Consider the following 21564-nt stretch of genomic DNA (forward strand, 5'->3'; position numbering starts at 1 on the left):
TAATTGTCAGTGGTTGTGGATGAGAATATTGAAATAAGCAAATAATACTGTATTCAGCATTGTAATTTTTTCGCAATTATTTTCCTTTGATTTTAGATTTTTCAATTTAAAAGTGAGCATTTGTATGCATATCTTTTTAGTTTAGAAGCTTTTTTTGTAGTTTTTCGCATGAGCACGTAAAATGTAACTTTAAACGCTTTTTCCCAACAAGCAATGTTGGAAAATAGCGATTTGCATGCATTAAGAAAAACTTTAGTTACGTGTGTCATAATCTATACCTAAAATCAAGTTGAAAACAGTTTTGCCAAAAGTTGAGTCTGTGCTGAGCTTGGAATGTATGGTGTCCAATATAATATTATGAATGTTATGGCACTGTTCAATACATAATTTGTTTATTCTTTAAAAATTCTAGAAAGGTAATTCTTTATAGAACTGCAATATGTTTTTAATGAGAATTATTCTGGACCATGAAATTAATGTTATTATAAATTTATTTCATTTTTTGTTAAGTGGGTGATTTTGATCATAATTTCTAGTTAAATTATGAAATATATCTATCACCTGATTTCTTTTATCTGAAGAAGAATAGGAAATAATATTGACATCAATTTTATTATGACATCAACTAAATTGTCAAGGAAAGATGAAGTATTTTTGATGGAAATTGACTATGCGCTTTTTATTTTCGTATGTACAGAAAGTGAAAACTCGGCATGGGTATAATAGCTTCTTGAACAGTCAGATACATAAAACGACACGGTTGTCGGGTGTTGAGTTACAGGCCTAGATAGCTAGTATGATGAACCCCTCTCAGGAACGCCTCGGGTTAGGCAATTTGTCTGTGGTACGACTCTAGCTCTTTCGCTGGTAACTTAATTTGAGCTCCAACCGAGTCCAACTGCGTAGCAATCATGGTGTAGTTAAGACATGTGGATTCTGTTAATCAATATGTGGTCATAGCACTAAGGACTATTTATTTGGGTAGGCTTACCTTATTGTATTAAAAATAGATTTGTTTCCTGCAAATATTGATCAATTCTTTAATTAAACTTGAAGTTAAAAATAAACGATGTTAACAGGTTAATAATTAAGAATTACGCCTAATTATAAATGTGAGCATAGCAAGAAGAACTATACTCATTTACATTACAATTATTATATCATTATAATTCATAATCCTTTTTCTAACTTTTGTGCACAAAAGGCTTTTGAATCAAGACTTTTCCTGTTTAAATGCTTTCTGGTGCTTTATTTAAGTTGTGTTTAAAACCACTACTGAGCCTTATTAGTGTGTGATAAGTAAGATTGTTCAATGGAATGCAAATATCTGAAAAGACATGGTTTTGGCATCTCCTTTGTTTCCTGATCCTATTTATTGCATTATCCCTTTTATATACAGAATTTGTAAATAAATGTTATGAAATGAAAAATGAAAAAATGAAATCCTTTGAATGGGTACATAATGTACAGCAAGACATTGTCTGATGTTAAGATAATAATAGTAGATTATTTTTAATTTTTAAGGGCATAATTAAAATTAGACAAACATTGAATTTTGGTTATTCTTGCATGCCTGTGGAATCTATACCAAAATATTAAATAATTCATTTTAAAATGCAGGTAGGAACATTGAATTTGTAGGGGTTTATTATAGGAATTATAGCTCTTTACAACAAATTCACAATACATTCCTTATTTGGTTGTCATTGTTTGTATAGGGCATAATTTGAAATTTTAGAATTAGAATTTTGTTTTTCCTTTATGCACTTGGAATGTATAACAGAATATTAAATAATTAATTTAAAAATGCTGGTAGAGTAGGGCTTTATTATAGAAATATGATTTACAACCAATACATTCCTTATTTTGATAGAGTAAATTAATCTCACTGTAGGTCCTATATTTAATACTAATAAAAACAAAATGTATTATTCATTTGCATATATTATATACATACAAGGATTTGTTATTAGTTTAAAAACAGCCATAAACCATTATCCCCCAAGGAATTAATATTGCATAACCCTCAATATTTTGCACATTACTTATGAAAGTTATAATGTTTATATTGTTGATAATATATATTTGGTTTGATTTATATGTATATGGGCTGTAATGCGATAGAACTTCAAAATTTCCAACCGGCCGGTCCCCAGTCAATGTTTGCTCGCTTCGCTCTTAAAGGTACCCCTCCCCCCCCCTATTTCAAAGCCCTAGATCCGCCCCTGGTAATTTTGTAATGTTCATAAATGTACAAGTACATTATATGTTCATTCGGGAGGCCGATCCTCATTGCAGTAGATCAAACTTCATCATGATTACAATTAGATCTTCTGTAAATTTCACAGGAAATATAATATTTCAAAGTTAAAATTGAAGAAAACAGATGTTTGTGCTTTCAAAAAAAAAAGTTCAACAAACTCATAGCAGGAGGAGGAGAAGCCATGCATAGGGAAGGTGATAATGCCAGGGCCAATGGAGTGATTATGATGCAGAATATCTCTGGATTTCATTAATCTCTGGTCTCCACTTAACCTCTACAGTTATTAAATCATGATCGGAGTGTGATTTATTCACCTCAGACTGGATATATGAACCTATATAAGATCAGTGTCCCCTTTAAAAAAAAGTACAGACAAATAATTTTCTGGTATATATAAAATATTTGTTACTGCAAGAACAGATATTTTATTTTATTTTATTTTATTTAATTTAATTTATTTATTTTATGAAATTATGAAATCACAGAAAATAAACTAATGAAAACATTTAGACTGGAATAATTTTTAGAATTTCAGATATTATTGTGATAATATTTACCTGTAAAAAATAATTTTAAACTGAAACCAGGAATATATAGTTACATCTACTTATATATAAAATACTCTATCTAATTTTTTATCAAATAATATTAATGTTATTTTGACATGTGAATAATAAGTTGCTACACTTATTAGAATTTAGGATTTTTTCACATATGAATATGAAAATGGGGAAAATTTCAAAATTTAAAGTTTAAAATTTTGTTATTCTTATTCTAATTTAGAAATAGTTTATCTGGTCTGCAAGATTGTTTCTAAATTATATATATACGGCCATACTGCGTTGAAACACCGGTTGTCGTCAGATCACCGAAGTTAAGCGTTGGTTGCGTTCTGGATGGGAGACCGTCTAGAAATCGCGGCGGGTGCTGTATATACTGGAGAGTGATGGTGTAATGGTAATATCGGACTAGCATGTGATAGGCATGGGTTCGAGGTTATCTGTACCATACTAATTGCATCCTTAGGCAAGATGCTTTACTCTCATTGCCTCGTCCTTCGGATGGGATGTAAAGCCGTTGGTCCCGAGTACTTAACAGTGCACGTTAAAGAACTTGGTACACTATTCGAAAAAAGGTAGTGGATCGTCTCCCGGTGTGCTGATCTGGTAGGCGCTGCACTGCTGGCTGCCGTGGGTCTGTGGAGGGCCTAATCCGAATTTCCTCAGTTTCCAGTTGAGCTTGAGGACAAATATGAATACCTTTTTACCTTTTTACCTTTAGAATCAGGTCCAAATTAAAAAAACCATTGAGAATCCTTGGTTTATGAACAACAAATCTGTTCTGTTTCCCATGTTGTAACCTTATATGGACATACAGTACAATTCAATTTTAATTCTATGTTTCATTAATCATTATTGATTTTATCCATTTCATACGGCATTGGATCGCATACCCCTTAAAAGCATAATTAATAGGAGTTCTTTTCTTGGTTATTGTAGCGTTCCTTTGATGCCGCTTTTTGTGTGATACTTTGATATATCATATAACAGTTACAATAAACTATTACATGACCAAGCTTTGTGTCGCAACATATCAATATCATAGGTCCCTATTCTTATAACCTTACCTTTAACACCTTTAATTAATATGCCTATAATGGTGGATCAATAGTGTTCTAATTGGTTTAGCTATTTACAGGGAAAAGCGCAACGATCCAGGCATCATCTGTCACTATTGTGCGGATGTGCCGCGGTCCTTGCTGTTTACAAAGAAAATCAAATATTAGTGCTTGGGGCGATGTAACTTGATAATGAAATGGTTTATTGTGGTTTTTAAGTACTTCCAAAAGTTGTATGTTGTGGTTGTAAATATCATGAGTACAATTGTATACAATATTATAAATTGCAAACCAAAAAGGTTAAAAGTGCTAGTCCTATGTTTAAATGTATTCTAAATATACATTTTGAAACCAAAATTCTTATGTATTTTTTTCTTTTAAATAAAAGATGATTTGACAGATGCCTATATGTAGCCTTCCATATATTTTCAAATAAACCAATTTCATATATTGTTTAGCATAATATAAATTATTCAACCGATTTTGGCCATAATGGTCTTCCACATGATAATAACATTTTTGTTTTTTAAAACAAACTTACAGAACAAATTCAACATACAGTACCTTCATCAGAGCATTTTTAGTCGTTTGGACGCGACTCTATAGTTCACTATGTCGGTCGGTCAGTCTGTCTGTCTGTCGGTCTGTCTGTCGGTCCGGTATCACTATGCGTTTTATCGCTTTCTGACCTTATCTTGATATCAGTTTAATCTAGCTAAGTCAATTTTTCACAGTATATTCCTTATGGCCAGGAATCGATGTGGTTATGTTTTCACGGTGCGCAATAAAAAGTTACGCGGTCTACGCACGATTTAACGAAATCACGTTTGTAATCATATCTTCACAACCATGAATCATAATTAAATCAAATTTGGTACTCATAAATTTCAAGGCATAAATCATCATATGGCAATACAATTACGTGCGTAGCGCATGTAACGCATGCATACGCGCGCTTAAAATTTTCAAAATTTATTTTCAGGCAATTTTAAGCGTTTACAAAATTGCCATGAGTGCGCAGATTTTTGCGCGCACTGCGCGTTAAATGTTATTGCGCACTCTTTTTGCCCGATTTCTGTTTTCTTGACTTACTTTTCAACTCGAAATTACGTTATACGAGCACGTCAAAAGTGACAGGCTACGCACGTGTAAATTAAAAAAATATAAATGTTTTTATACATTTCAACATTTTTAAACATGTTCAGTAATTTCGGTCAGTTGGTAGGTTGGTCGGTCGGTCGGTAAACACTAATGAGCACGCGACTGCAGCCATCTATACGGCCTTGTTTTGTCTTCTATAAATTCAATTTCATATTGTATTAATGTGTATATTTGAATAATTGACATTAGTTCAATAATTAAATTGAAATTAATTTTAAACATTTTTTAGATATTTGGCAGGAGGAAACAGGATGGTTTGGTAAAGTTTGCTGTATCAATGCAATATCCAGTCGTTGTCACACAGCTTGTGTTCAGGTAATGATATTTTCATTCACTTGTGTTCGACCCCTTCAATTGTATTTGTAGGGTACTCTACTATGAAGTTAAGTAGGCCTAGCTTTTACATCAGGGAGCGAAATGAGTCAGATGTTTTGCCCTACTGTGACGTAATACTCCATGCATTGAGGGTAGACTTGGATGGGTCTCGAACCATGACCTTCATATCACTTGCCTCTAGACCACCAAAATGTTTACTGTATTGATTTTACTGTATAGATTTACTATTATTTTTGATATATTTTTTTTTTCTATAAATGAATGGGGATATCTGAATAAACTCCTGAACTTTACTGGGTGGATTCCATTCTATCCCACAGGTAAACCTGATTTCATGGGAAAACAGATCTGGTATTCTGTGTTAGTTGTTTGTTTGACAAACAAACTTTGTATGGACATGAAGTAATATAACTAGATTTAGAATAAAAACCAAAATTTAAAATACAAGGCGAATGGATAGTACACACTGTTATTTAAAATGTTGTTGAAAGCCTTTAGTCCACATATGTTTCAGAAAACCTTGCTTTATAATTAGCTACCTATACAATACAACACCTTCTACTGAATAGTCAAACATGACTATGAATATTTGTGGTTTTTAAATTTACTACATTCATAATTGAAAGAATGGATAAAACACTTAATATAAAGACAAAGCTTATTGAAACTATATTTTATGTGACCACAATTTTGAAGGTTTGTGGAGTTCACTGAACCAATAGTAATAGTCTGGTTGTAAAAGAAAATAGATGGAAATATCATAAAATATGAATACATTACATAAACTATATTTTAACTTAACAAAATCTTTGTGGTTCCATGTAATTGTCAGGATATACAGAAGGAATATTTAACTTACCAAGCTGAAGCACTTATAAACATTACCTAATTAATATTTCCAAATGCTTCTGATTGGCTTACCCTACAATCCAGCTCACCTGAAATTAGGTTAATTAACCAATTAAACATTAATTAGCTTGTTTGTAGTTTCTAATTGAACTTTTGGATGGTCATCTCGTGGAATTTTATGAAATACAATCAAACAGACAGTTGCTAGTAGACTGATTTTCTGTTATAGCCTAAACTAAAAATACTATTGTATTATATTTTGTACAGCATTTTCCTAGCATATAAACATTCTGTAACTCTTTGCCTATACACAGAACTTATACCAAACCAGATACCCCAACCTTTATTTTGGGTAATAAAAATAACCTACTTGTGATAAAGATGCTGAATAATGATGGTCAATTTTGAAAAATAAGATCTTTAAAATTAAAAAGAAAATAATAGCATGGTTAGTTTTACAGGGTCCATGGTATAAATTCTACCAGTGATCTATGAGGCTTGGTTCAAGGGTCTTTTACACCTTTTCTGGCACAGTTCAAGTTCAAGCTCAATCGAAATAAAATATCAATGTTTCATTTTCACTCAGCCATACCCATATCGATTGGCGCATAGCCGCGTGGAACATCGTAAAAACGAAACAGTGACATTCGATTTGATTCCAGACCCTTTGCTGAATTTGACAAAATTATGTCTAGTGTCATTAAGGACTTTATTTTGTTTTTCATGAATCAAGCACAAGGAATTTCATACACACCATTCTGCCATCATATTTCTCAATAACCATATTTCATTTCCATAAGTTATCAATCATGTCATAATTCTGTTTGAAGTTACCATGGTAACTCATTCTTTAGGGAATCTTAGGGCCATATTTCAGGGGAGAAATAACACAGGTGTTATAGCACCTCTCCATGGGACATGAAAACTCATTTGTTTGTTTGCACACAAAATGCACTCTCTTGCTGAATGATTCATTATGTAAAAAGATTAAATATTTCCATAATACAGAATGGAGAATGTTCTGGTATTTTATTCAATCTATACAGCCTTTCCATAATATTAATACTGATATTGTTTGTCTATTCTAAATGAAAAAAAAATACAATACACAACAATGTAATTAATTAATCAAACAAATCTTTAAAAACAATCACTTTGGCAGAGTGTGTGATATATTGTATTAAAAGCATATTATACTAGGCCTAATGATTTACCAATTTTTTAAAACTTTTAATAATAATAGAACATTAGAGAACAGAAAATAATGGTTTTGGATAGTAACTAGCTTAATAGCCCAAGAGTCAAGATGCAATGGAAATGTGCAAATCATTGTTCATACATTTAAGAATAATGAAACTTATCTTCAAGCCTTTTAGAATGTTCTATTCTTAAACTGAAAATGTGACAGCAAAACATTGATTTGTCTTGATCTACATTTTCCTATGTACTAGTACAGTTTATTAAAGTTTACCTAAGTATAGTAGTAGGGCCTACTTTAGAATGAGGCAAAAGATTTAAAGCATATCAGTTAAGCACCATTGGCTCAACCAGGCCATTGATGGACAAATTAGGTGATTAACACCAATCCATATACCACTGCTAACACCAGTAATGAGATCAGAAAAACATAAATTTATCCGCATTTGTCACCTGTCAGCCTTCCTGATTACCTGATTTGAGAGATTTAGTGAAGTATCTAATTTGTTACCTTTATAGATATAAATCAGGCTTGATTAGGCTAATATTTATCCTTAGAGCCAGCAAATACCGCTAAATGGTGTGAAGATGTAAGGTTAACTACTGTTTGGGTTTAAGAAGGTCCTTAAAGTTCGCATCAATAATAATATAGTTATTTAAGGATGTTAATGGCCTGATTTATGTATCACTGCTACCAAATGAGTTTAGTCTGTGAAGTGTGATATATACAGTGGCCATAGATTTTATTGTAAAGTAAATATAAGTGTATTCAAGTATAGAAATTGATAATTTTTTTTTTACCATATAAAAATGATTGTGAAAAGGGAATATTACAATAAAATATAACATTATTTATATTTTGGATATTAAGATATAAAAAAACAAGAAACAACAAATATTAAGAAGATGAATGCATTTTTTCAGAAAATATAAACAATTTTTCAAAAACAATAAACAACCATTATTGAATTAATTAAATTTTACATTCATTGATAGTATACTATTTGAATATTTTTAATATGATCTTCAAGAATTAATAACCTTCGAAATTTTCTTGACATAAACTCTTGATCAAGCTTAAAAAAAAGAAGATTCATTCAATTAAAAAGTTTGTAGAAAAATCAAGAAAACCGAGTCACTTAAGAGAAATGTAATTTTCGTTATTCTGATTATGATGTTTATAGTAATTACTACAATTCAATAACATGAAAACAAGGCCAATGACATCATTCATTTAATAAACCCAGGCCGTAGGATATTTCCAACAGTTTGAGGTGTCTTCTGAGCAAATAAGATTTGACAAGCCGATGACTAAAAAAACAGATCATATTGATAACTTGCTATAGATTAAATTAAATATTTGTAGATTCCTCTGAGAAGGCGTTTATATTAATTCTGTCCAATAATAAATTTAACCAGATGTTATGCTAAACATAGAACAGTATGTACTTTAAATATTGTATAAAGGTTTTCAAAATTGGACAGTAATGTATAGTCCAATAATCCTATCATTCCATTAATTCTATCTAATAAAATATTTGATAATGCAATATGATATGTATCTTACAAAGGCAACGGAATAAGCCTAAATTATATTACATTAAATAAGTTAGGTCACATAAAATTAAAAAGTGAGCATTGAAGAACAATTACAAACTGTATTAGAAAAAAACAGATAAAAAACTGTTACAGTACAAATTCCACAAAGTATAGTTTTTTTAATTTGATTTTATGTTGAAAAAAAAATGTTTTATTTAATGATGTTTGATGTTTCCTTGCATTCCCATAGAGCTATAAATTATAGGTTTTTTTCTATTTATTTTTTAATGCACAGGTAAATTAATATATTTGTACCCATGTACTATTTAGTAAACTTATGAGAAAAAGTGTTAGAATAGTAGTCAATATAATAATTCAGTTATTTTTAATATTCAGTGATTTTATACTTTGATTTTTTTATGATGTTAAATACCTTGTTACTTTTATGAATACAATTTTGCAATACAATTTGACTTTAATTTTACAAAAAGTAGTTGAAAATGTACATACAGGTTACTTCATTGTTGTACCAGCAAAAGCTTTCTCTTTTGTGAATGACATTATTTGAACTACCTAAGTATATTTGAATTAGAAGAAAAGAAAAGCAGTCGGAATGGTTAAAAGACACAAACACCAGATGTACAACGAAGCAACATACTCAAAAAATCTCTGAACAAAATGATCTGTGTGTAGACAGAAAATAAACAAAGCGTGCTTTCTTTTTTTTCTGCATACAAGCATATTGTTTGCCCCCAACTAGGGAATAAATGAGTTGCCGCTGAAAATGATGGACAGATTCGATGACCTGTGTAAAATAGATCACAGGAATGTTGGACAATCAAATCTGATGATCAAGCATGGTTAATCAACTCTTTATAAACTCTTTCTATGATAATTTAATGAACTGAAAAAGAGAACATGATTTTATGAAATGGCCGACAAATACCACCAACAATGGTAATTTTGCTAAGGTGATGACTTTCTTGTAATTGCTTAGCGGGGAAGAAAATTGACAAGATTGAAAACATTAAATTGATTCCATATTTGAAGTAGTCTTGGTGTTGCGGTGGTGGCCTGTTTACAGATAGTTTGACTTCCAATCACACTGCATCATGTGAATATAAAGATTTGTTTGTGGAACTTTCTTTTGAAGACATTGATTAAGTTCATTAAATTCTTGTTTCATCTCCGTGGTTCCCATCATTTAGAACATTTTGAATAATAATTTTATGATTAACAACATACTAAATCAAGTTGTAAATTTGTACATGATTCTCATTAATATTTATTTACACTATCTTTTACACATCCTACAAATGGCTATCTCTCTCTCTCTCTCTGCGTCGTGAATCTGTGAGGTGTAAAAATAGCAGTGAATTGCTTTGCTTCCTCATTTTCAATTTAGCCTAAACATTTCAGGAGAATTTGAATCCAGCTCTAATGCCCCATGGTTTAGTACACCCTTTTATCTATTAAGGGGACACTTTTAAATGATTAAGGGGAAATACATGCATGTACAGTATGCTTTATCAATAAACGCCAACCCACTATAAAGTGGAAACTTTTGTTGAGTCCTGTAGGTATGCCCTACTGTAAATACTCTGTAATAATAATAATATTTCATAGATAGCAAGGGTCCTGTGTTCAAGCCCGTCACATGTCAGGATTTTTTCTAAGGACAAAATTACAACTCCACTTCAAAAGATTTGTTTATGTAGAGCATTGTGTATGTTTGTCTTGTGAACCTATGAGGGTCTCTGATGATGATGATCAGCAATTGCTGGATGGATCACCCTCATTGAATACGGTAACAAAAAAAAGAAGATGATTTCCAAAAATGGAACTTGTACTATCATGTTGGTTCGAATATTCATTATTGGCAACACTTTCATTGACTTTATTTATTTAGTGCGGACATCCAATTAATAATGTTTGATGTCCATTCCAAGCAAATATCATGTGACGTTATTGTCTACTATTTTTAGAATACTAGTATGAGGAATAATGCTTTGATATGTAATCATTCATTTTCAATTAGTTCAACCTGATCAATATTGGTTGGTATTATGGCTTTTAGCCTAGTGAAAATGATTGAACTAGAATAAAGTTCATGCATTTTCTTAAAATTTGATACTCGGTATTTTTAAATGTAAATATGCAAGTCAGCAAATAATTAAATATGATTTAGTACAGTACAGTAGTAAGTTGAAAAACAAACTATGAATATATTATCCAAAATAGTCAGTGTAAATAACTACAAATAAAAAAACATTGATGGCAATAATCAGTCTAGTCAAACTATGCCATGTGTGTGTGGCCAAGTACAGGCGTAGTAGTAGGGCATGAAACCAACATTTATACTGTTAATATTGTTTGAATTTTGGGCTTGCTATAATGTAGTAGTGGCTTGAGTTGAGAATCATTTAGTTTAAATAAACAATTTAAGCTTTTTTTCTAAAATGTTTAAAAACTTAAAACTTTTTGGAAAACATAATACAACTTTGTAAGAGACAATATACAACGTATATTAAAGTTTGACAGTAAAATAAATTAAAAAAGTTTATCTGTAACTAGATAAAATGTTAATGTTCATTTTAAGAGATGTATACAGAAATTCTTTATTTCTAGACCTACTCAGTGATGATGGATGATGTGTTAATGTGCTGTATAGACATAACACAAATTGAATGTCAGCCATGTGATTAGGTCTGCATTAATTACTAATAGAGTAACAATGTTTTTATCATGTTTGGTTGACTAGTTCCATCCATCACTCATCTCCTTTCACCTCCATTTGTCATCACCGATTTGTTTACTGACCCATAAATTTGACCCTACTCATTAGTTGTCCAAAGCTTTTGAAGTCATGTGTCTGAGGAGAAGCTTCTCAAGCTCTTAGTGGACCAAACCTTAGAAAGTGTATTTATTTAGGCTTTTGAGTGAAGTCTGTGAAGAGTTGTTTAGGCTGCACACAATAGAGGTTGCCAAGCAAAAAGCTCTGTCGATGCAGATGTTGAAACTGAATTGATCTCAATATAAATATGAGTCTATAGGGTTACATCTTAATATACTGCTTGCTTTTAACCTTATGACCTTTAATTAGGCATCCAATTAATGACAGATTCTGATCACTATAGGCGTTGATGGCTCTCCGTCTCTGCTTTCTGATGTCAATAGATTTTATTCAGGAAAATATCCATGTCACACACTAGGCCTATACATTTTGTGATCAGAGTCGGCCCTAATATTGAAATTATAGTTAAAGTGTTAATTAAGGTTTACAAATTGCTGTCATTAACATTATAATTAGCATTTTGTCACAAGAATTTAGGCTAGATAGCAATAGTGTATAAAAAGTAGTAAACAGAGTACAAATTAATGTGCTAAATTCTAAATTAATATTTTATATACAAAAAAAAACAAACTTTCAGATGCATTTATTGTACATAATACTGTGCTTATATAATCATTTAATTCAGGTAGTTTCCTCATTTTATTTTAGATTTTATAACTCTGGAATGTGGCTCATTGTTAAAATTTGACATACAGTCTGAGTACATTCTTTAAAATTAATTAATTACTTATTTAAAAATCTATTATTGCGTTTTTTCCAAGACATGGAAACCTGTTATCTAGGGTTAAACATTTCCATTTCTTTTAACCATTTTGCCGTCCATGTTTTCCAAGAATTACATGTTTATGTTAAAACTAGAGCAGTCAGATACAGTACTAGGCTAAACAGTCAAAGTTTTAGTTCCGTCAGCTATGCTATAACAGTTAGTTTAATTCAATTAACATTTACTTGATATATTGTTTCTTCAAATATTTACAAGATAAAAGTTTTATTGAAATTAAGTAAAAGGTTTTTATTGGCTTTAAAACATGTAACTGCTGCAGTAAAGTCTTTAGAGGCATGTCACATCAAGGCATCCTATATGCAAAATAACAGCAAACATCTGAATCACAGTAACCTTTTACACACCTAACAAAATCAATGTACTGGGACATAAAAGTTGCAGGTAAAGAGATGTCTGAAAGAGAGGTGGATAAAGAGTTAAAATCGGAATTGGAGTAGGCCTATATGTTTCTTCCAGTTGATCTCTCTTGAGATATTTGGCAGCAAAGATGTCTGCTCTAGAAACTCCAGAACTGTGCATTAAGTTTACACATTTTTGTAGTTCTATAGTGCATTTTGTGAATTTATTCTTGAATCTAATAATGGTCAATTTTCCATCGCTTTTACATTATAAAAATCATATGCCACAATCTAATTAAAACATTTTTGCTACATTACTATTATTTTAAAGCAATAGGCCTGTTTATGTAATTAATAAATAAGTGTGCATGCATGGTAATGTGTCAAGCAAAAAGTTCTTGTTCAGAATAGAATGAACTCCATACTATTTAATATGCGCATATTAAAATGTCTTTTTGTATTGGTGTCTAATATTTATACTTTATTGATTGTTATTTTTTTATTGTTCTAGGCTGAAGTTCAGGAGGACATGTCTTCATTTTGTGATCGTAAAGATGAGGTAAGATTCATATCCTATGTAGTGCTTGGCAAGCTTGTGGCCAGGGAAAAAATGTCATGATCTAGACTCTAGACTGGATTCAGGAAGAAAAGGGGTTCCATTCAACTCGTTTTCGGGAACTTTAAATGAATTTTATTCAAGATATAAAATACCTGTTATTGATGCTACAATTTACTAAAGTCTATACTTTCTATTTGTATTACCTTTTATACTAACCGATTCCGTTTGTTTAAACTAAGAGGCATGCAGCCTACCTGTCTTGTGTATTGTTAAAACAACAATATTAACTTGTTCTTTTTTCAATTTTACCATGTAATTTACTCAATTATCCAACCTTGAACTTGTGAAGTGTGAAAACTTAAACTATGCTTTCTGGAACACAACTTTTGAAAATTGTCAAAAACATAATAAATCAAAAATTACCTAAGAATTTTAAAGACCCTGAGTGGTGGATGTTTGTTATTCCATTTTAGTCAGAAATAAACCATTCAAAGTTTAACAAAACTTATAACACTATGGCTTCCTGTTTATTGTATGGTAGAATGGAAGTGTTTGTCCTACTACAGTAATTATCATGGGTCGGTTTAGTACTTGCCCAGCATACAATAGCTAGTATAAAAGCACGACTAAATAATTGATTCAATAGTAATCTACTTTATTTGTTTGATCAGGGAAGAGTGAAATTACTAGATTGATATTCCTCTTTAGTCTACAATAACCCATTCAAACTTTAACAAAACACTACATTGCTTCCTGAGTAGTGTATGTAAAGCTCTGTCTACACTATCAAACTTTATGTGACAAAAAAATGTGATATGCCTATGTATGGACATGATGATGTCATATCACTACCATATTTGGGCACATCACACTTGTTGGTTGTTGTTGTGTTTGTACTATTTTTTTTTTTCAGGGCTTTGTTTAGTAGGCCTACTTGCCCAACATACATTAGCTATACTAAAAGGAACCACAATATGTCTATGAGCCCGTGGCCAAATATTTTTGGGCCACATTGGGCTATAGCCTATTGATTCTTTATTGGTTCTTGTATATCTCAGAGCAAACATAATTTGTATGTATATTTTATATGCAAATGACAATAAATCCACAAGTATTTTTCCACTGATGAACGAATGAATGAATTAATCTTTTTAAATTGTAAAAACCAGCTTGTATCCATTGCTGAATTAATTACAGTAAGTTTAAAGTATATTAAATTCATAAAGCATCAAGCATGAAACAAATTAGAAGATGTCAAGCGATTTTATTTTATGTTCTTTCAGAAACAAATGTACCAGTGTGTTAATAGGCTTACATGTGAGTATTCATTTTCAGTATTGGGGGCAGCTTTTGATTTGTGATGACTGACACCGAAATTATGTCACATTAGTTCATTGTGTTCATGACGTCATATGGGGACATTTCGTTGCTCTTCACCATGACACATTTTTGTATATTACCTTATAAAACTTTAATTTTAAAGGAAAAATAGTCAACTGGAAGCCCATTGTCTGAAAGTCAGTTTTTGGTTAAATTCAACTGTTTATTTTGTTCTTTTATTGGCAAAACAATTTTTTTATATAACTTGTGGCCTACAAATAATGTTATGCATCGATCGTTATTTTTTCATTTTTGGGCAATTGTTCATAATAATGAAATTTTGTGTTTGTTTATAATCTAATTTCATTACTCTTTATTTATTCTACTTGGAAAATATTAAGAATAACATAAAAAATTATATATTTTTAGGGAAAAAGACTTGTTGTCAAAGTGCATCTTCTGGGCATATTTGCTCAACAAAATGTGCGGCAGTCTTTGATGCGGTTTCTCCAACCGAACAAATGGCATTAGATGTTACGATGTACTGTTCTGATGTTGATGAAAGTATTAGTACATGCGTTAACAACTATACAAGTATTACGCAATCAAAAAGAGATCCAAAAGAAAGTGAGTATATTATAATGTTAGCTTTTGTTTGTTATTCAAGTTGTGTTGCCATTTATTCATTTACCAGAAAAAAATTAAAACAGTGAATAAAAGAAAGAAATGTACATTCTCTCCATTTTCACAATTACAATTTCTCAATACAAATTCCATAACAATAACATAATAATTGTAACAAAACTGAATAGATTCCTGTCATTTTATTGGAGGATTGTGGATCACATGATATTCAATAGACATACTATTTTCTTGTGATTAACAGGAATGTGATGTGAAATAAAGTATTAAATCTGATGTGTTTTCTTTTGCATTATAATTTTCGAAATGTATGGAATCTGTTTAATGCAGAACAAAACATAAAAAAACATAGGCCTACAGTAACAAGTTCTTTAACATGCATTAGGTACGGCTTTATGTCCCATCTAAAGGATGATGCAATGAGAGTAAATCATTCTGCCTAATGAATATAATAAATATGGCACAGACATGCTCGAACCCATGCCTCTCGGGCTAGTTTTATCCCTTGTGCATCATATCACTCTCTAAATTGTTTTGGTTTCATTGATTTTCAACAGCTCTCTAAAAAAAAGTTTTACAAATTGTTACACTGAATTCTATTTTTGTCTCATGAATTTATATTAAAGTGAAAGTACATTAAAACCTTTATCCCTTCTCATGTTGCACAAATTCAGTATTAAAATTGATTAATCACAAATATATGAGTGAAAGCATTGTTTGTCTTAAAGTGCAATAATAAAGACGCTACTATATAATATTCACAGCATAAACTATAATTTATATTTTCACATTCTCAAATTTAGCATGTTGATTTATTCTTTAAGGTATTGTTCACCTTTAGGGTGATATATATGCTTTTACTTCCTTATTCTGTAATGTAATATATAACATAATATAGTATAAACCCTGGGTTTAATAAATCTAACTTTTGGAAAAGACATAATACTGTAATGTATGTCATTGAAGTCTTATTTTTGGATCCGTCTAGACTAACAGGTACTGTACATTGGTTTTGTCATATATAAATATCTTGGAATTGAGTTTGACCAGCATATGTCTGGCAAGCAGATCAATAAAAAAATCATAAAGAATGCAAATTACAGGTTGAAATATATGAAACGCAATTCTCATCATTTAAATTTTCATTCACTTATTCTTTATACAGCTCTAATTCTCCCCACGATTGATTTATGCCTTGTCATCTTGGGCTTTTTAAAATAAAACCCCTGATAAAAACTACAAATTATTCAAAACAAGGCTGTAGAGCTCTGTCTACACTATCAAACTAGTTTGATGTGTGATGTGCCCAAATATGATAGTGATATGACATCATCATGTCCATTGTATGGGCACATCACATTTTTTTTGTCACATAAAGTTTGATACTGTAGATGAGTCGTGATTCACATGTTGGTCATCCTCAACTATCACAACTTAATTTCCGTTGTATCCAAGATTTTAATTTTAAAATTTATGTCACAACCTATTTTGTGAATACCAGAGAAACAATTGTGAAAGTAATAAAATTCTATATAACTATTATAATAACATATTAACTATTATTGATGTATCCAGCAATAAAAGTTGCTATTGTATGTAACTTTTGTTTTCCAATCCTCCAGTTAAGCTCTGTCTACAGTATCAACTTTATGTGACAACAAAATGTGTTGTGCTCAATGGACATGATAATGTCATATCACTACCATATTTTGCCACATTACACTTTTTTTGATAGTATAAATTGTACAGAGCTTTAGAACAGGTAATTCAAAGTAAATTCAAACAAAAAAACAAATTTTAATATTAGATCTTCTTTTCAATTTTCTTATATTAGGCATTCATTGCTGTGAACAATCTGCAAATGAAAAATGCCGCCAAACGTGTCATAATGCCCTGAATGTCATGACAGATGAGATCCAGATAATGGAAGCCTTGATAGATGACTGTGGAGAACCACTGTTGACTGATGTGCCAGATAAAATCTGGAATTGCTTTCTTCTTGATATTGGTAGGTAGAATTTTCTCAGTAGTACTGTACATCCCATACCTTCAGAAGATGGAGTGTTCGGCATTTGGAAGGAGCTAATGCTACTGTATAACAATTGATCAAAAGCTTTACACTGATGGTTGGTTATAATGCCCTACCTACATTTCTAAACCTTATTAGGATATAGAGCCTGTTCTGACCTACCGTAATATCAAACTGAGAGTCAGAAACTACAGTGGGTGAAAGTTGATATGAACAGCCACTGTATATCCACCAAGATCAAAACATAGTTTTTTAATACAGTATGCAATTTTTTATTTTATTGTTAATGGTAAGAAAATTAGTAATTTCTTGATAAACGTCACAAATTTTGCATGACAAACAAAACGGCAAAATTCTGTATCAAATGGCGTAGTTGTGTGTAATGATTGAGTACCAGTAGTTGCAACATCTTCAAACTGACATATGATTTGCCAATGAATCCCATACTTGTTTTTATAAAACTCATTATTATTTATTTAATATTGATATTTTATTCTTTCTTTCCCTTTTTACAGCTACTTCAAAACTAGACTCCAAAACATCAGAAGAGAGCAAGACTCCAGTTAGTCTGTTAAATGTAGAGGGCGCCAAACTATCTTGCTGCCATGTGGCTGTTAGCACTGTTTGCAAAAATTTGTGTATCAAGGTAAGAAAAAAAGTTTATGCATTCAAAATCGTTTATTGGGAACAATTTGGTTTGTGTTTTTGATATTGTCTTTTTTGGACACACCAGCTTTGAACATGATTTGTATATTTGTTCAATTCAATACAACTTTATTTAACCACGGATGAGGCCCAGATCAACACATGGTTGTTCTTCCCTGGGGACGTGCAATATACAAAATTTTCATTTGTACGTAATTGTTTCAAATAGGTCCTGTTCTGTTTTTTCCCCATGATATCATCCTATTGTTATGAAAAAGACATAGATTTGAACCATGAACTTGTGGTTCATGAAACAATTGACATATTTTATCATTTTCGTTTGACACTGATTATTATTATTATTACTATTTCATAGTTATACAGCGAACCTATTGAACCATTACGATGGGATGAGTTTGAGATCAAGTGTAAATATAGATCAGCAGAAGAGACAGCCATGCTTACATGCTTAGCTGATTGTAAGTTTACTTTAACAAAAACAAACAATTAGCACAGATGGCATAAATAGGCTGTTGGTATTTATATTCAAAATTTAAGTGAGTTAATGATGTGGGATAGCATTATTTTTATACTGTATACATACAGTACATAGTGCTATAGGATGTCAAAGTCATGGACACTACAAAATAGGCAAAAGCAATCGATATTTTCTCCTTTACTTACTTAACATTTTGTCAAAAGTAAATTTAATATTCTATTATTTTCAGTTGAAGAACCCTGCCAACCAGGCTGTAGTGGAATGGATTATTGCAGCAATTTTAATGGAAGGTAAGTAAATGTTTGCTGGTCAGGTGTTAGTCTGAGGTCTCTATTTTAGGTGACCATGTGATGTTTAGTTTCTATGTTTGCCTTTTATCGTGGTGGATCACGCCCTGTCTACACTATCAAACTTTATGTGAAAACAAATGTGCCCATACAGGTGCCTTTTAGTATGGATACCATGACTCCTAATGGAATATGGTAACAATTAAAATTATCTCTTGCGTAAGGTCTGATGTGTGATGATGTTCCCTCCCATTTGAATCTTGGTTGAATAGGGCATTGTCAATACAACTTTTATTTCTTTAAGAGTTCCTTCGTTGTGTCTGAACTGAGATCATGACCAGTACATCCCAGCTCCACCCCCCGAAAGATGGACTGGGTTCTTTAAAAAAGTGCACACTTAAAATGAAATAGGAGAAGAGCCTGGTTTGCAGTACCCCTTTCTTTAACTTCTCAGCCACCTGAAATTGAATTATTGAGTGTATCTCAAAAGATTTTAATCAAACCAAATTGATCAAATAATTATAATTTTACAGACCGACAGAGCTATTCCGCAGCTGCAATGCGCATGCAGACCGTAGTGCAAGAGAAGACATGAACAACTGGATGGGAGGAACTATTCTGATGCCTCATATGACGCTTTCTGTGCAGAACATCCGAGACTGCCAGCCTGAGATGTGGAAAGCGATCGCATGTACTTTACAGATTAGGCCATGTCATCGTAAGACACACAGTAATATGATATGCAAGTAAGTTTAGTAGATGAAGTATCAATTACAACTTATAGTGCTCTTACATAAGATATAGATTCTAGATATATATATTTTCATTTGGTTGAACTATTATGCGTCACATGGTATTTTATAGACATATAATATCAAACAATCGAGTGATAGTATTATTCAGCTTTTTAGTATGAAAAAAATCTTCTCGTGTATGAAAAACACCAAGCAGAAATCCTATAGTGCTTGGCCTAGTTAAGCTTGGTTTGACATCATCATCTTTTCTTTGAGTTTGCTTTCTCCCTCTTCCAAGAAGTTAATAGCTATCTTCCTTCAAACCAACTTTCCTACTTTCTTTTTTTACCATATCTTTCCACGTCACGTTTTGCCGTCCTCTTTCTCTTCTACCTCCAACTTCTAAATTCCAAGCTCTCTTTACTGGTTCATCTTCATCTTTTCTTAGAGTATGTCCCATTAGATCTCAAGCAAGCAAGTTACTTTTACTCAAGGTCTTTCGTTTGTTTTTTTTAGAGCGGACTGTGTTGAAATCTTAACCCAATGCATTGCTCAGAATAGTGAAGAATCAGAATACTCGATAAAAGACATGTGTGACATTCTGTCACCAGCAGATGATGATGCACCCTGTATTTCATTTAAAGAATACTTATGTAAGTTTTGTTTTCTTCACACAACCAGCTACCCATTGGTAAATTTGATTATTTTCATGCGTTTGTAGACATTTGTAAATGGAAAAAAACGAGTCAAACTCATCAAATTCTTCAAAGGCAAAATTTCTATTGTTCTCTCATAATGCCTACGTATTATTTTTATTTTTCAGATCCAAGTAAATATGCCGAAATATCAACAGAAGTGACACTTCCATGCAATAACAATCCTTGTAAAAACGACACATTCACAAAACACAGCTTGTGTACTACAGATCGGACCCTCTGCGGTGAAGGCGATGTCTGTTCTAAGCCTAGATGCATGTTAGGTAAATCAATTACTTTTAATAATAAAATAGAGTTTTAAATTTTATTTCAAAACACGTATTCCTTAAAGAAGAGTGCGAGGCTATTTACTGTACATAATGTATGTAATGTGCGCTATCAGTCTAATCTGTTCTACTCCACATTCAAAATTGAAGCTCTTTTGTTTAATAAACTAGCTTCCCGGCCTAGTTTTGGACGATGATTTATTCAAGATAATTAAATAAAAGTTGAGTTTAGAACAGTATGTGTGTTATAAAACAAATAAATAATGTTCTATTCATTAAAGTATACCTATCTTTGATATTAACTTATTGGCAACATAATTCTAACAAGAAATTTTATAGAAATCATACAGTATGGTTTCAATTTTCATCTGTCCAATGGTTACTAGAGTAAACAGATCTTTTACTTTTAGGTTGTAAACTTGGACGCTCTCAACGTTTTATGTTTCCACATGGAAGTAAGGTCCGAATCCCTGACTCAACCAACGATTTAACACGGTACAAGGCTTGTAACTGTGGTCAGAATGGACTATTTGAGAACTTTCAAACAATACCAAAACTAAAGGTTCGAGATTGTAAAATTGCTGGCCAGCTTAGAGGTAAGATTTTTAAGTCTCTCTTTTCACGCTGCTGCTCTAGCCTGCTACGTCCCATTAGGACTACTCAATCAGAAGCTAAAGCAAGCAGCAGTAATAGTACTGTATCTAAGGACGACAGTTTTGCAAAAATGGAAACTCCACTAAAATTTATAGATTCCACCTACTAGACCCAAAAAACGTCTTGGAAAAGAGTCTATTAGGCTAAAATTACAAATCCCAAAGCATTTCTGGTATTTATCCCATTTGACTATAATACTGACTTTTGACTGTAATTCACTGTCAGATATTCATTGAATTATTATCAAAACAGTCCATTAAAGTTTGTGTTTGTA

The 21564-nt window shown here is 31.6% G+C and overlaps 1 protein-coding gene across 1 annotated transcript in view; it reads left to right on the forward strand.

Annotated features, from left to right (window-relative positions):
• LOC140063692 (reversion-inducing cysteine-rich protein with Kazal motifs-like) overlaps positions 1-21564 on the forward strand; it is a 34107-nt gene that overhangs the window by 6501 nt on the left and 6042 nt on the right. Inside the window, exons 4-15 of the mRNA XM_072110160.1 lie at positions 5272-5357; positions 13451-13498; positions 14782-14815; positions 15248-15445; positions 17295-17468; positions 18005-18135; positions 18511-18613; positions 18863-18923; positions 19454-19666; positions 20171-20307; positions 20478-20633; positions 21047-21232. Coding sequence (XP_071966261.1) covers positions 5272-5357; positions 13451-13498; positions 14782-14815; positions 15248-15445; positions 17295-17468; positions 18005-18135; positions 18511-18613; positions 18863-18923; positions 19454-19666; positions 20171-20307; positions 20478-20633; positions 21047-21232 — 1527 coding nt within the window. The remainder of the gene's footprint in view (positions 1-5271; positions 5358-13450; positions 13499-14781; positions 14816-15247; positions 15446-17294; positions 17469-18004; positions 18136-18510; positions 18614-18862; positions 18924-19453; positions 19667-20170; positions 20308-20477; positions 20634-21046; positions 21233-21564) is intronic.

The sequence above is a fragment of the Antedon mediterranea genome, chromosome 1 (genome assembly GCF_964355755.1).
Source record: "Antedon mediterranea chromosome 1, ecAntMedi1.1, whole genome shotgun sequence".
NCBI classification, from domain to species: Eukaryota; Metazoa; Echinodermata; class Crinoidea; order Comatulida; family Antedonidae; genus Antedon; species Antedon mediterranea.